Source organism: Belonocnema kinseyi, chromosome 6 (genome assembly GCF_010883055.1).
Source record: "Belonocnema kinseyi isolate 2016_QV_RU_SX_M_011 chromosome 6, B_treatae_v1, whole genome shotgun sequence".
NCBI lineage: Eukaryota > Metazoa > Arthropoda > Insecta > Hymenoptera > Cynipidae > Belonocnema > Belonocnema kinseyi.
Window position 1 is genome coordinate 19,591,095 of NC_046662.1, and position 14,939 is coordinate 19,606,033.

The 14,939-nt window shown below is 31.6% G+C and overlaps 1 protein-coding gene across 3 annotated transcripts in view; it reads right to left on the minus strand.

The window, feature by feature from the left end:
- The window catches only part of LOC117174413, a 67,880-nt gene that overhangs the window by 20,675 nt on the left and 32,266 nt on the right, over positions 1-14,939 (minus strand). For 2 of the 3 annotated variants that reach the window (XM_033363519.1, XM_033363517.1), the window contains exons 8-12: positions 14,471-14,747; positions 10,894-11,154; positions 8,882-9,086; positions 6,157-6,341; positions 5,797-6,089 (exon numbers count right to left, since the gene is read on the minus strand). In XM_033363519.1, coding sequence (XP_033219410.1) covers positions 5,797-6,089; positions 6,157-6,341; positions 8,882-9,086; positions 10,894-11,154; positions 14,471-14,747 — 1,221 coding nt within the window. The remainder of the gene's footprint in view (positions 1-5,796; positions 6,090-6,156; positions 6,342-8,881; positions 9,087-10,893; positions 11,155-14,470; positions 14,748-14,939) is intronic. The other variant, XM_033363518.1, reaches the window with a different exon arrangement.

Genomic DNA, 14,939 nt, shown 5'->3' on the forward strand with positions numbered 1-14,939 from the left:
AAACGTAGGATAATGTCTTCTAATGCTCTCCTGAAATTTTGAGTTCGATATTTGATTTACAAAAAAAGTTCTATGGTTCAAAAAAAAATTTTGTTCAATAGAGAAAAGAGGTTGGTAATGTAGGAATTCCACTGTGTCGCATGCCCTTAAGGCAGCCCCCATGCACGCTGAGTTGAAAATGACGGAAATGTTGACCGCGGCCACGGTAGCGCTGGCTGTGCATTGGGCCGACTAGCTGCGCAAATGCATGTGATAATGTAAATATTTACAGTTTTAGTCTGTTCTATTTGTATTAATTTTTATATTAATATAGCACAAAAAGTATTAATTAATTTTATATTTGAAATTTCCTTTTCTTAAATAAAGCCGTTTAACATTACTTATAATTATAGACGAATCATGAAATTTGTAATTTTTTAAACATTCGTCATAAAATTTTGAAACGATAATAAACAATTATTTAGGACTATTAATTTTCCTAATGTGCATGTGCAAATACGTTTTTGAAATTTGAAACTATAGTAAAAACGACTTCCAGTTTACACCAATATTGAAAGATAAAAATAATAAAGCTTTTTAATTTCATCGACTGTGAAAAACCTCACTTTTCAATAAAATTATTTTATTTAATTAATCTAATAATCATAACATTTCAATTGCAGTGCAATATTAACAATTCAATGATTTAAATTTTAAGGCAAAATGAATTTGTATACTAGTTCGCTCTTAGGCTATATATAATTTCATATTTTTTGCGTTTGTAACTTAAAACAATATTTAAAAAAGTATTTTTAATATTCAATTATTATTATTAAATAATCATATAATGTAATATTATTATAATTATTTACTTTAATCAAGACAATAAATAATAACATCAATATTTAAATAGAGATGATAGTACTTCTATTTGAACTGCCCGTTAAAAAGTAAACCGTACTTTCGTATAAAACTCGAGAAACTTACTGTTTTTTATAATAAATTTTGTATTGAAAAATATAAGAAGCTTTCTTGGTTAGCGTACTGCAGAAGAAAGTTCGATTAACTGTTTTTTATTATATAAAAATTGAATTTTTATGTTTTTTCCCATGCATTTGAATGAATTTCGGCCTAATGAACAATCAGCGTGGGTGGCCGCGGTCAACTCTTATAAAACTTCTAAAAGTAAATGCAAGAATTAATTTGTTAATATTAACGAATCGGCGTTTCTATATAAATCGAAATCAGGGTGACCACTGGACCGGGAAATAACAAATTTCTAAAATTTCCAATTTGAAATGCGACTGTTTTGAGCCATCGAATTCGAATTGTTCCACTTTAAAATTTTTTTAAACGCGTTTCAAGAGTTAAAGATTGATATGAGTACGTTAAATAAGTCTATAAATAATTAAAAAATGAATTGTTATAAAAGTTGAAAATTTAAATTAAGTACAACAGCCTGCAACTTGCGAAAAAAAATATATTTTGGAATTAATAGGGTATCCATAAGTTTTAGTTTGGTACCCAGAATTCCTGCAAAAGTGTACAGATAAGAAAAATATATATCTTAGTTTCGCGCATCCACGATAAAGCTCGAAATCGCGAGTTATACTTAATTCTTGGTTAAATCGGTAAGAAATCACATTTTTAATAGCTAAAATTGTTTTCTACAATATTATTGTTGTGCCTCATCCGTATTTATTCCCAAGACATAAGACAGTACAAAGAATCTGGTCACCTTCACCGAATATTTTAGATCTCGGTAGATTTGGATGATTTCGACGTTCTGGCAATATACCTCTCAGGTTTCAAGAGTATCACATCCCATAGTAAATTATGTCCTTCTTTGCATAAAAAAGTGATCTTCACCCATTCTGCTATTCGGGAACATTCCTAGCAGACCGCAGCATAGAGGGAATACGGTCAGGCTAGGGATTCGAAGCACTCTTGGTATGTTATGTAAGTGCAGATCTCTTTCCATATCTAGACTTTATTCTGTTTTATAGATGCATTCAGTTTCTTCTTTCTCAGTTTGTACTGTATATTCCCTTTGAAGTTCAGCGATCTCCTTCGTTCACCAGTAAATAACAAAGATTCCCTTCTGGTTCAGATAGAGCACCTTGTCAATGATGTACTACAGCCATGATCTAAGAGGCTTATTGTTCTGTCAGCTAGGTCTTCTGCGGCCATCTTGGAAGAGACTGAAGGTGCATGCTCATTAGATAAATGCCCTCCCTTTTTGGCGATACCTTAGGTGAAAGAAACCACATCTAGCCTGTTTGAATTCCAGCTCTTCTTGCTTTTCTTCATGACTCTAATGTTGCCACTTTTGTTTAACTTATCTATTTGGAATCCAATACACCTATGGCCACTAGCCTTGTAATTTTTAAAAAAACTCCAGCCAGAGTTTAAGATGGTTAGGTCTAGGCTGTCCGCCATATGGGTTAGCTCGTTATCCCGCGTGTCAGATCATGTCGCCCCATTCTGTAGACTTCGTATTAAGTTCCCGGCTAGTATAACTTCACCGTCCAGATTCCGCATCAGGTCATCGATCTCGTCCAATTTTTTGTGGAATATGGCTATTCCTTCATTTGGCGAGACCTAAAAGCTGGCTAAGATACTCTTTTTCTTGTTTATTGTGGCTTTTTGTTATTCAGCAAACGGCCGCAACTAAAAATACAATTTCCACGTTGAAAATTCTTATGTGTACTTCCGATAACATGACAATCCATTGTATGCATTCCTTCAGTCGTTCATGGCTCAAACGAAGGCCAAACTCATGTCATCTCTAACCACATGGAGAGGGAGCAAGACGGAACAACGCCCATGCTCAAACCAGTCCTTTTTTCCGCAATTTACGCAACTTATCAAAGTTATAGAATAATATTTCCCTTCCTAAAGAACCTTCCAATTTCGCTTACAGCTTAAACATCCGGTTTCAAAGATTAAAGTTTGACTTGCTTCAGGGACCTACCCAGAAACTGTCTAGAAAGATATCCCAGGAAGGCCGGTCGTCCTTCCAAGAAAATAGATCACTCGTGGATTAGGTATTGTAGATCTCTAAACTCATCTCTACGCTGGCCATCAACCGCCAAGTTCTGATTAAGGTGTTGATCTCAATTTTTATACAAACATATCCATACCCTTTACGATGACTATCATCCGGCATCTTTCCGGGGGGGGGGGGGGGGGGGGGGGGGGGGGGTGCTGCTTCTATCCATCGTGTTGGAATACCAATTTTTTTTTAGGTTTTGCGTGTTGCTCATTAATTACCGATACATCTCCACATTTTCCCATGTTATCTAATATAAAAACTCCTGCGCCAGTTGGCAGCGTTCCATGTTTCCCTCGATTAAAGTCGACGTCTTCCCGCTTTAGTTCGCTTGACTTCCATATAACTCATACGTCTTGCAGAGCCAGGAATGTGATCCACGGGGCTTCCGTCGTTTCTATCTGAGCAAAGAATATATCTAGGGATCTGTGTAGTCAGCTGCCTTATGTTAATCCTGTGCACACATTGCCTCTGCCTTGCTTATCTCTGCGACAGCTTTTAGGCTCCCTCTTTAGTCCTTCTTAGTGAAATTGATCTTTAGTTCCTTCTTCCAGATCTTGCCGAAGAAGGCTTTGAGATCTTCCCTGATCTCTTGTGGCCTTAACATCAACTGATGAGTCATCTGGCTTGACTTTCGATTTAATATTCGTCACAGTCTCTGCGTAGTTTCGATTTTCGGCTACCTTTGTTAGAACTAATTCACGACAGACCCCCTTATTTTTACTTCTACTCCTCCGAGTTGCGCGGTTCTCTACTTCAGCTGGATCCCGTGCTGGGCCCCTTTTTCCCCTTCTTTTGCGCCCAAGTACGTCAATTCTTCCTGGGACAATACCCTTCACTTGAGGTTTCTTTTTAGCCCTAGAGGCTTCTCCAGAGTTAAGGCTCGGCATGTTAGATGGTGCCCTCTTTCTCTTGATTTCTGACAGGAGGGTTCTCGCCATGGGACTGTTAGTAGCCAAATGTGCTTGGGTTGCAGGGCCGAACGAAGTAGTATATCAAAGTAATATCTACAGTTTAAAATTAATTATTTACTTTAAGATTTTTTGTTAATTTTTCATTAAAATTCAAATTTTTCTGAATTGTTGGCGTTGCCGTAGATACATATTGGGCTTTACGATTCGACACAGAAAACAACGAACAAGTATTGGGTAGGCAGAGATAGAGAGAGTACGATCGTTTCGAAACGAAAAGACCCTTCATTGGAATACAATCGGACCGTCTCTGTCTATTTCACGTGGTAGAAAGAGATTTTAGATCGACTTCAGACAACGGAGACCCAATGTAGTGTTTTATAATTTCAAACAGTCAAGTGTTGACGTGAGAATAGTGAACACTGTGTTATTCGTGGAAGTTAATTTAACATTGATTAAAGTAAGTGATTTTCTGTTAAATAACTTCTTCGTACGTCTAGTTATAAAATTGCGTCGCAAGCATTATATGCGATTACGCAGAAGTGCGTGCTTCCCTACTTTAAGTGTTGCCGTGCGGTGTTTTGGTGAAAATAGTGATGTATTTTGATGATGCAGGAAACACATTTATTTTATACGTGTAAGAGCGATTTTTCTTCTTCATTTCCGTTAATTATTCAATTTACCCTTGTCGCCAAAATAATACCAAAACTAACAAAAAATTCGCTGTTATTGATTATTTTGAGATTGATCGTGGATGCGCGAATTTAAAGGTACATTTTTCTATCTATACTTTTTACGGAAGATCCAGGTGCTAAACTACAACTTTTACTACTCCTCCGAACTTAAAAAAAAATACATATATTTTCGCTCGGTCCTATTATTACAGTTGAAATAATAAGAAAAAAATACAAGCCCGTTAAATTCTGGCTGTCTCTCATTCCATTTTAATAAGGCTGTGTAAAAATGAACTTTTATTATTCTGAAGATGAGTTAGTATTTTTATAACATAAAATTGCAACCATGGTTAAAATGTAGTTTGTAGAATATGACTTTACTTCAAATTTAATGCAGAAGAAGTTTTTAAATTCCCAAGATGATTTACAGTCATTTACATAAATAGTGACAAATAAGAAAAAATTATCAATGAGAAAGATGAGGATGCAAAATAAAACATGTCTAATGTATTTTAAATGACTAAATGTACATGTTGTAACAATGTTTACATTGGATAGGCCTGTATGAAGTTAAAGACAGGTATAATTGGAAACAATGAAAATAGTTTTTTGAAAAGAGGAATATCAGTAATTATTAGCAATGTATTCTAAATTAATAAAGTTTTTTTTTAAATCACGCTATTTGGTGCGCTCACTAGATGCTTTATGTCTGGAGTTCAATCTTTCCTGTGTCATGTTTCCATTTTTTGTTTGTTAATTTTAATGTTTTGTTCTTTCCTGTCTTTGTTTCAACATGTAATTCTTCAGTTAGTTTAACCTGTATTTTTCACGCTGGTGGTTAAACAATTCATTTACACTTTAACGTCGTTAATGTGACATTCGTATAATGACATTATGTGTCACCTCGTATACTAAAGCAATCTCATATCATCAAATTTTTATTTAATTTAATTTCAGTATGCAACAAAACTATTCTGAATTTAGCCTTGAAAAAGATTCTAAGCTGTGCCTAAACGTATTGTATTGACATTTTTATATATTTCTGAAAAAAGTTATATGAAAGGATCACAACCAAAAAACTTTGTTCTCTCTCGATTAAGAAGTTGTCAAAGAAAGTTTGATCATAACTTAATGAACTAAATTTCTGATTGAAAAATAAAATATTTCACTTATCACTTACGGATTGTTGTCGCCTGTTTTTCTGTCGAGCTAGTTCCAAACTTAGACTTCTCACAGCCAGAGCTAATTTATGCCTTTGATGAGCATCACTAGAGTCGATGATAGGCTGCGGTTCACCTTCCTGAACAGGAACTCCTGCAAAAGATTCACTCAATGCTCTCTTAAGAAGAGAACCTGCAAATCTCACAACAGCTCTATCTCTTGCATCCATTTCTCGATTTTCATCAGTAGCTGCTGGTTCCTCCAACCATTTTGATAGTTGCTCGTAGACCTCTTCTAGTTCTGAACAAAAATCTAGTAGAGATCGAATTTATATTAAAAATAGGAAAATAAAAAATAGTGCACTATTTCATAGACTTACCTGAACTATATTCGGTGCTAAAACTGTATCTGCTACTGGCACTTGTATCTCTTTTAAGCATGCCTGGTTGACTCAGTCGAAACCTCCCCAGCCATTTTTGCTCAGCTTCTAAAGATTCTTTAAGGAATTCCTCGTCTACTGTTTCATCTCTCAGTACAAAACCTCTCGATCCACCCCTTTTGATTCTAAGCATTCGATAATAAATATTTGTGACGCCCAGAGTATGAGGAATCATAGTCCATCCTCATTTCCCCCCATTTAATTTGTAAAAAATCCTCTAAGACACTTAAAATCAGGACTTTTGACAAACTTCTATCCTTTTCCCTCTTCTTACAAAGTTTTGATTCATTTTTTAAGAATTAGTATTAGAAATTCAAAAATTTAGAAAACAAGACGCTTTGAAAACTACTTGACCTTTTTTTACATTTAAAGGTAGACCAAAATACTATAAACCAGGGGAAACAAAAAGATTTTTCATGAAAAAAATATTGCATTTTCATGAAAATATATAAAATTTTAATAAAATACTTGATTTTTCGACCAAAGAGATAAATTCTCAACAATAACAAAAATGAATTTTCAATCCGATAGTTGAATTTTCAACCAAGAAGATTAATTTTATTAAAAGAAAAGGATTTTCAACCAAAAAGATGAATTTTAAACTTAGGTGATGAATATTTAATAAAAATAATGAATTTTTACTAAAACAGTCCAACTTTTAAGTAAGTAGTTGAATTTTTATCAACAAAAAAATTAATTTTCAATGAAAAATGTAATATTTTTTATATTTGAATGAAAAAAGATTTTAATTTTCAGTCAAAAACAGGTTAATTCAGCCAAAAAGATAAATTTTAAACAAAATAGCTACATTTCCAACCAAAGGGGTGAATTTGCAACTCGAATGATAAAACTTGCTGTAAGAATTCATCATTTTATTGAAAATTAATTTTTTTCGAAAAAAAATTCATCCTTTTCGTTTGAAAATGCAACTGTTTTTTTTTTCTTCTAATTTTAATCAGTTCTGATTAAAAATGTGACTTATCTTTGTAGGTTGAGAATTAAACTATTTGCGTAAAATTTCAACTATAATGTTGAAAGTTTATCTTGCTTGGAGAAAAATTCTATACCCTCATAGTTAAAACTGAACCATTTTTATTTATCGGAAATTTATTTTTTCGTAGGAAAACTTATCATTTTATTGCCTTAGGTTAAAAATTTCACGATATTGTTGAAAACACGTATTAGGGGGGGGGGGAGGGGGTTCTTTTTTACTGAAAATTTAACTTTGTTATTTTTTAAAGGAACCTGTATCAGCATCGGAGATAGTTACCATCAATTAGTGTAGATACCTTTTTCACCACCGTAACTCTTAAAACAACAGAAAAAAGTTAAGATATTATACGGATAAAAATGTTTTCTACGAATTTTTTTGAAATTGGGATCGTAGATTTATTAGAGCGTTATCTAAAGTTTGGCCTAGTTAGAAACAAGCTAACCCTTTCAAAGTTGAGATAAGTAAAATCCAAAATCGCATCTTATGCACGTAAGGCCTATCCCAAGGTATTGAAAATGTAACATATTTTAGAATAACGCCCAAACGGTTCTGACCATTTTTTTCAAAAACCGGGACACGATAGAAGGACGCAATACCAGAGATTCTTCAAAAATGTCAGAATTTTTATCTATTTCGTTTATGAAGTAGAGCCCTAAAAGTATAAAAGAACAGAGAGGTCCGATAGGTTAGACACTCACACGTATTCAGTTGATCGACATGAAGTTAGAGGGTCTTCAATTGTTCTTCGCATGGGTAGCTCGTTTTTTGAATTCATCCGTATAATACGTTAATGTAATTTTCAGACAAGATATTATAAAAACGATTTGTGATCGCTCCACAAATCGGTGGGTTGATTTCTATTTTCACTTTGGTGAAAAATGTATCTACAGTAATTGACGGTAACTATCTCTGATGATACTACAGATTCCTTTGAATTGCATATACCATAAATGTAACAACTGGCTTGAGAGAGCATATATTTCTGAAAAAAGATTCTGCTTTCGATCTCTCTAATAGCTTAATGGGAAAGCACCCGACCGGCAATCGGAAGTTTTTTGTTTCGATTTCCAGTGGAGCGACGAGAGTAGATTTTTCTTCAGAAAAAATTTAATTTGCCATTTTTGGTTCAAAATTGAATTATTTGTTACTCAAAATTTAAGCTATTTGTTAGAAAATTTAACAATTTAGTTTTAAATTCTTTATTTTGTTGAATTATCAAGTAATACATTTTGTCTTTTTGGCTTGAAAATTTAACTCTTTGGTGGCAAATTCAACTGGTTTTGGTTAAAGTTTAATATTTTTTCGTTACACATTCGTCGTTCTGAGTTAAAAATTCTATTAATCTCGTAGGAAATTTAATTAATTAGTTGATAGTTACACTATTTTTATGAAAATTCGTCCATTTTGGTCGAAAATTCCACACTTCCGTTAAAAACTTATCATTTGGATTAAACATTCATCTGTTTGGGCTGAAATAGATAAATCTGAAATTCTTCAACTTTAATATAAAATTCTTTTATTTTGTTTATAAAAGATTAAATATTAAAAATGTTCAAGGATAAAATCCTGTGAGTATTTTAATATTAATGTTCAGGAAATTGAGTAGGGAAAAACAGAAAAAAAACTTTGTTTACCTAAAATGGAACAACTACCTGATAAAATAATACGTACTTAATATTTTGATCTCCAACATGACTGCCAGTGACACTAATACCAACAGCATAGTTGCTTTCGCTGGAAGAATTATTGGAAGATGTTCCAGTAGCTGTGCTTTCTCGATTCAAAGCATCCTTCAACCTTTGAGCGAAAGTTCCCCTCCTGTCTGGACTATCCGTCTGATTACTGAAACTTCTTAAGAATTTTTGTTCTTCATCCTCTGTTGATAAAAAAAAAATTATTCACAATAGGCTCAGCTCGCCTGCAAGCAAGGGTTTCGTAGCCTATTAAGACGATAACTAAGTGTTTTAAACCTGCACCTTCTATGCCTTTCCTCCTTTCTCCTCAAAATTCTCCAACTACTTCCCCCTCCCCCTCTTCGATTCCCCTACTTCCCTCCCCCAGCTCTCATTATCTTTCCTCACTTCCCTGAATTTCCCTCTCATAATTTCCCCTCACTTCCCAACCTTGGAGAAAAGTAAAACCAGGGTGTCCGCTCGACCGGGAAATGATCGAAAATGTGTTGAGACCTGGAAGAACCGGGAAATGAGAGTGAATTTATTTTCCGATCGGGAATTTTACAAATCTTTAGAAGAGAAATCTATCCAAGTTCGATGTCAATAATTTTCTTAATCTAATTTATTTAATTATCTTTCTTAATTATGATATAATTCAGTTCACAATGCGCAATTCGAAAATCTTTTACTTTAAACATTATTCGTTTTAGATTTTTATTATTAAGCGTAAATTTTTAATTTAAAGAATTAAAAAATGCATTCTTGAAGACTTAGCTAAGTAAAAGTAAAAGCGTAAATCCGTTAAAAATTTAAGAATGTTCAGATTTTAACGTTAAAAAATAAACTGTTTCAATTCGAAATTCTTAGTCATAAAAAAATGTAAATTTCCGATTGAAACTTTATAAACTATTTTGAACTTGAAAATAACTTCATAATAATATATTCGTAATAAAAGACTTATAATTAAATATTTGACTGTTCATTTAAAAAGAGTAATTTGCAACCTTTAAAAGTAAACAATTTGAAACTGAATTGATTGACATAGAAGGCATTGAATCGTTAAAACTTCGAAAAACTTTTAAACTTTGAATATACAATTTTAGTTGTTCTTTAAAAAAATTTTTAATTTGTAAGTAAAATTGTTTAATTTCGATGGATAAATAACAAGAAAGATGAAAATGGTTTTTCGTTTTGAAAAGTTATTTTAAGAGAATATTTAAAAAGATGTTAAAGGATTTTCCAAATTGTCAAAAAGAATCTGGAAGATTTTTCTCAAAATTTTAGGGAAAATTCGATTCATTTTGAAGGATATTTAGAAGTTCGAAGAAATTTTTTAAATAATTTTAAATTTGAAAAAATTTTGATAACTTCTCGATTTCTCAAGATTTTGAAATAAAAGGCTAAAGCTTCTTGAGGATGTTTAAATTATTTAAGATTGAAACAATTTAACTTCTAAGTGTTCAGTTAAAAATAATTCATTTTTTAATTTAGAGCATTGAAAATCATAAAGTATATTTATATTCTTGGAATTGAATGTGAATTTATGAAATCCACATAATATATAAAAGTTAAAAATTCTAAATTTTGCAGTTTATCTGCATTTTGTTTAAAATTGTTCAATTGAAGAGTATCAGTACCTTCCATTTTATACGCTTTTATTTTTATTGAGCCTTTGAATACAAAATTTTTTAATTAAAAAACTATCATACTTTAATTTTAAAAGTTTAAGATTCAAGAGTTCCACCTCGAGTGCTTTAATTTATACTTTATTTTTTATTGCTTTAAATGGAAAAATTTTAAGCTTTAGAGTTCAAATTTGGTAATTTTATTGACCGTGAAAAATGTTTGCGAACCGGGAAATGATCGAGCATTTTTTCTTTGATTAAAACAACCACCCTGAAAACGAACTGAAACTAGAATCATGATTTCCACCCGGGGCTACGAAACCCTAAAAATGTTGTAAATGTTCTCTAATAATTTCGAACTACTTTTTTAAAAATTGAAAGGTACCTGCATCCTCGTCGACTGTATCCCTAGCACTGTGAAAACTATCAGTACTTTGACTATTACAACTACTATAAACAGATGTCTGTCCTACAGATTTTCTTGTCACTGGTAATACTTCTCCACTTGATCCAAGAACTATAAAACGATTTCTTTTATTAACGCAACTTGGTGCTTTAGTTACTAGGCCAGGACTCGATGCCCCATTTCCACGGATTCTAACTTCTTTTGTGCGTTCACACGTGTCTTTTAAAAGCGCTGCAGATTCTGAAAAACAAAATTTTTTGTTTAAGGTTCTTCTGTGACCATACAATATAAGGGTGAAAATAAAAAATCCAAACATTTAGGTTAAAAATTCTGTCGTTGGAAGGGGCCGATCATATAATATGTCACGCTATTTTGAAGATTTTGTCCAGCCCTCACCTTCATAGTCACAGATCATCACACAAAGCTTGAATGACCCAGGGTCACGTCAAAATTATAAACACCCCCCCTTTTTTTAAATCAAAATTTTATCTTTGATTTTATTTGATAACAGACTTCAGAGACCATAATGTAGCTTTCAAAATAGGGAAAATAGGCCGATTTTTTCCGAAAATAGGTGAAGAATGGAGGAACAAATTCTTTTAAATAAAATTATTCTACAGCTACCATATTGATTTCTATATGAAACGCTTTGGCCCCTCTGCCACATACCTTTTTTTACCAAAAGGATGCATTTTTAACGAAATTTTGGAACTTTTAGGCTGAAAAGTCGAATGTTTTAGAAAATAGTTTACTTCTAAACCCGAAAAGATTAATTTTTAACCGAATAGTTCAATCTCCAATACACAAAATAGTAGATTATGTACTTAGGCATTAAAGTTGAACTTTATACGAGGATGCAGAATTTAACGTCCGAGCCGAAGGCGAGATCGGTAAATCTAAATTCGAGTATAAAACAACGTTACTGCCGTGGTGCATGCGATACTTTATCTGAAAAGGGCCGAACAAGAACTATTTTCCTGGAAAACGGTGCTTGATTATACGTGCCGCTCGTCATAGTAGAATAAAGTGCTATTTTACTGCCGCTCCACAGGCATATAAAGTGCGCTTGTTCTGCCTATTTCAGATAAAAATTATTTATAGGCCAAACAGCTACATTTATAACCAAATAGCTGGATTTTTAAGTAGTGGAATTTTCAACCAAAAAAGATTATTTAAAAAAAAAAAAAAATAACATTTGATATTTCAACCGAAAAAGATTTTATTTAAAATCAAAGCCAGTCGCATTTAACCAGCAAGATGAATTCTCAACAAAAAATGTAAAAGTTGACATTTTGAAACAAGAAAAACTAAAAGATGAATTTTCTATTAGAAATGGTTCATTTCTATTAGAAAAAGTTCATTTTTAACCAAATAGTTAAAGTTTCTACGAAAATAATACAGTTTTTAAGCGAAAAAGGCGATTTTTTAAGTTAAATAGTTAAATTTCAAACTAAAAACGATCAATTTCCAATCAAAAATAGTAGATATTTCAACTAATACAGAATTTTAATTTTGAAACATTTTAATTTAACAAAAAATATAAATTTTCAACAAAAAAGTTGAATCCTCAATCAAACCAGATTAATTTTTGATCAGGAACTCGCATTTTTATTCAGAGCAAATCAAATTTCCACTAGAATAGAAGACTTTGTAAACCAAAAAGGCGAATTGTCAAAAAAATAGCAAAATTTTTAAGCAAGAAAGATTCTAATAGAATTTTCAAGGCCAAAATGTGAATACCCAACAAAAGAAGCTAATTTTTCAATTAAGGAGGTGGATCTTCAACTAATAATATAAATTCCCGGCAAAGTTGTTCAACTGTCAATCAGTGAGTTAAATTTTCAATCAAGAAGATAAACTTTCTCTTGAAAATGACGAATTTACAAAAAAGTATATAAATGTTCAAACAAATTGTTGAATTTTCAACAAAAAACAAGCAGGTTTCAGCAAAAAATAGGTTAATTCATTTTCAGTTAGCAAGATTGATAAAAAAAATTTCTACAAAAAATAAAATTTTTAACCAAAAAGATAAATTTTCAACTAAAAATAATTAATTTTCAGCCAATAATGGAAAGGGTTAATAATTTTCAATTGATAATATTGATTTTTAAACAAAAAGAACGAATTTTCAACATTAAAAAATATTACATTTTTCTTTGAGAATTAATCTTTTTTGTTCGACAATTTAACTGTTTTGTTGAAAATTCGTTTTGCAGAAAAGTAATCTTCTTAGTGAGAAGTTAATTCTTTTAAATGAAAAAGTCTAGTACTAATATATTTATGTGGCCAAAACTCATCTTTTTTATTTGAAAATTTAAGAATTATTAAATTCGCCTTTCTGGCTTGAAAATGCCACAATTTGAATTCCTTTTATTTTTTTGGACTGCAAAATATTTTTTAGTTGCAGACCTGTCTTTTCAGTTTGAATATTCATCTTTTTTCGCTTATAATACAGCTGTTTTATGAGAAATTAATCTTTTTTCTTGGAGGATTCTATTGTATTGAAAATTCCTCTTTTTGGTCGAATTGAACTGTTTTTGCTTTAAAATTAAAAAGTTTTTTGATAGAACTATATAGTATTAAATTTTTCGTTAAAAATTTGAATTTAAAAAAATTAAAAATGGCACTAGTTGGTTGGAAGTTGAACTACTTTGTTGACAATTTTTTGTTGTTCAAGATTTATGTCTATGGTTGAACATTCATCTTCTTGGTTCAAATTGATCTTTTTCGCAAAAAATTAATCAATTTTTGTAAAAAAATCAACTATCGGGTTGCAAATTCACACTTTCAGTTTAAGAACTCAACTTTTTTTAAAAAGTTCGCCTTTTATGTTGAAAATTCATCTCTTTTGGTTGAAAAGTCAACTGTTTTGTTAAAAATTAACGTGCTTTGGTTAAATATTCCATTCTTTGGTTGCAGATCAACTTGCTTGTTGGAAATTTAAATTTTCAGGTAAAAATTTTAACCGTTTTATAGCAAATTCTTCTATCTTGCTTGAAATTTTAAGAGTTTGGTAGAAGTCATCTGTTTGATTAACAGTTGACTTTTATTTTGAAAATAGTCTTTTATTTGAAAATTAAACAATTTTTTAGAAAGTCGAAATATTTTGTAAAAAATCCCTCCATTTGGTTTGGAAATTCTACAATTTAATTGAAATTTTTTCTTTTTGGATTGAAAAATCTTTTGTGGTTGAAAATCCAACTCTTAAAAAAAAAATTTTTTTTTAAATATTTATCCGTGTAGGTTGGAATTAAACTATTTGTTTGTAAATGCAACTGTTTGATTGGAAATGATTTTTGTTTGCTTAAAATTCAACTATAAGTTAAAAATTCATCTTTTCTGGCTTCGAGTCAAATGTTTTCTGAAAAGATTCGAGATTCTACTTTAAAAACTCAACTATTTTGTTGAAAATTCGCCTGTTAGGGTTAAAAATTCCTCTATTTAGTTGAAATGCAGTATATTTTGATTTGAACTCTTAGTAATGTAGTACCTGAATTAATTAAAGAAAATAATTTGTGAAGTCTGAAATATTGTAAATATAAACCGTATTCCTTACTCTGGCTTTCTGTACTATTCATCGCAAGGGGCTTTTCCTGATGTTCAACTTCCGGTGGCGTGCTGCTGAAACTTTCTCCAATTGGAGATAATCTTCTGGTACCTAGCCCTGTTTCAGAATCCGATTCTGGCCTCACAGGATCAGTCGGACTACTTGGAATATGTCTTTGTCTAAATCCCAAAAGAGATTTGTTCATCTCTCTTAAAATGTTGTCCTCTTCGTATTGACTTACTGGAAGATGCGAATAATCTTCTGCATCCATACAACACACCATCACCTAGAAAGATTAGTAATTATATATTGAGGTGGATAAGTGCTTAAATTGATTTTTTTCCAGGATATAAGTCATTTTTATCTTTAGAAATATTTTTTTACAGTCTGTCAAGTTAAAGCGTGGGTGGCTTTACTCGCAGTCGGTAAGGTGTATCGACATGATTTTGGTGTCAAAATATTAAGAAGAGCTCCCTCT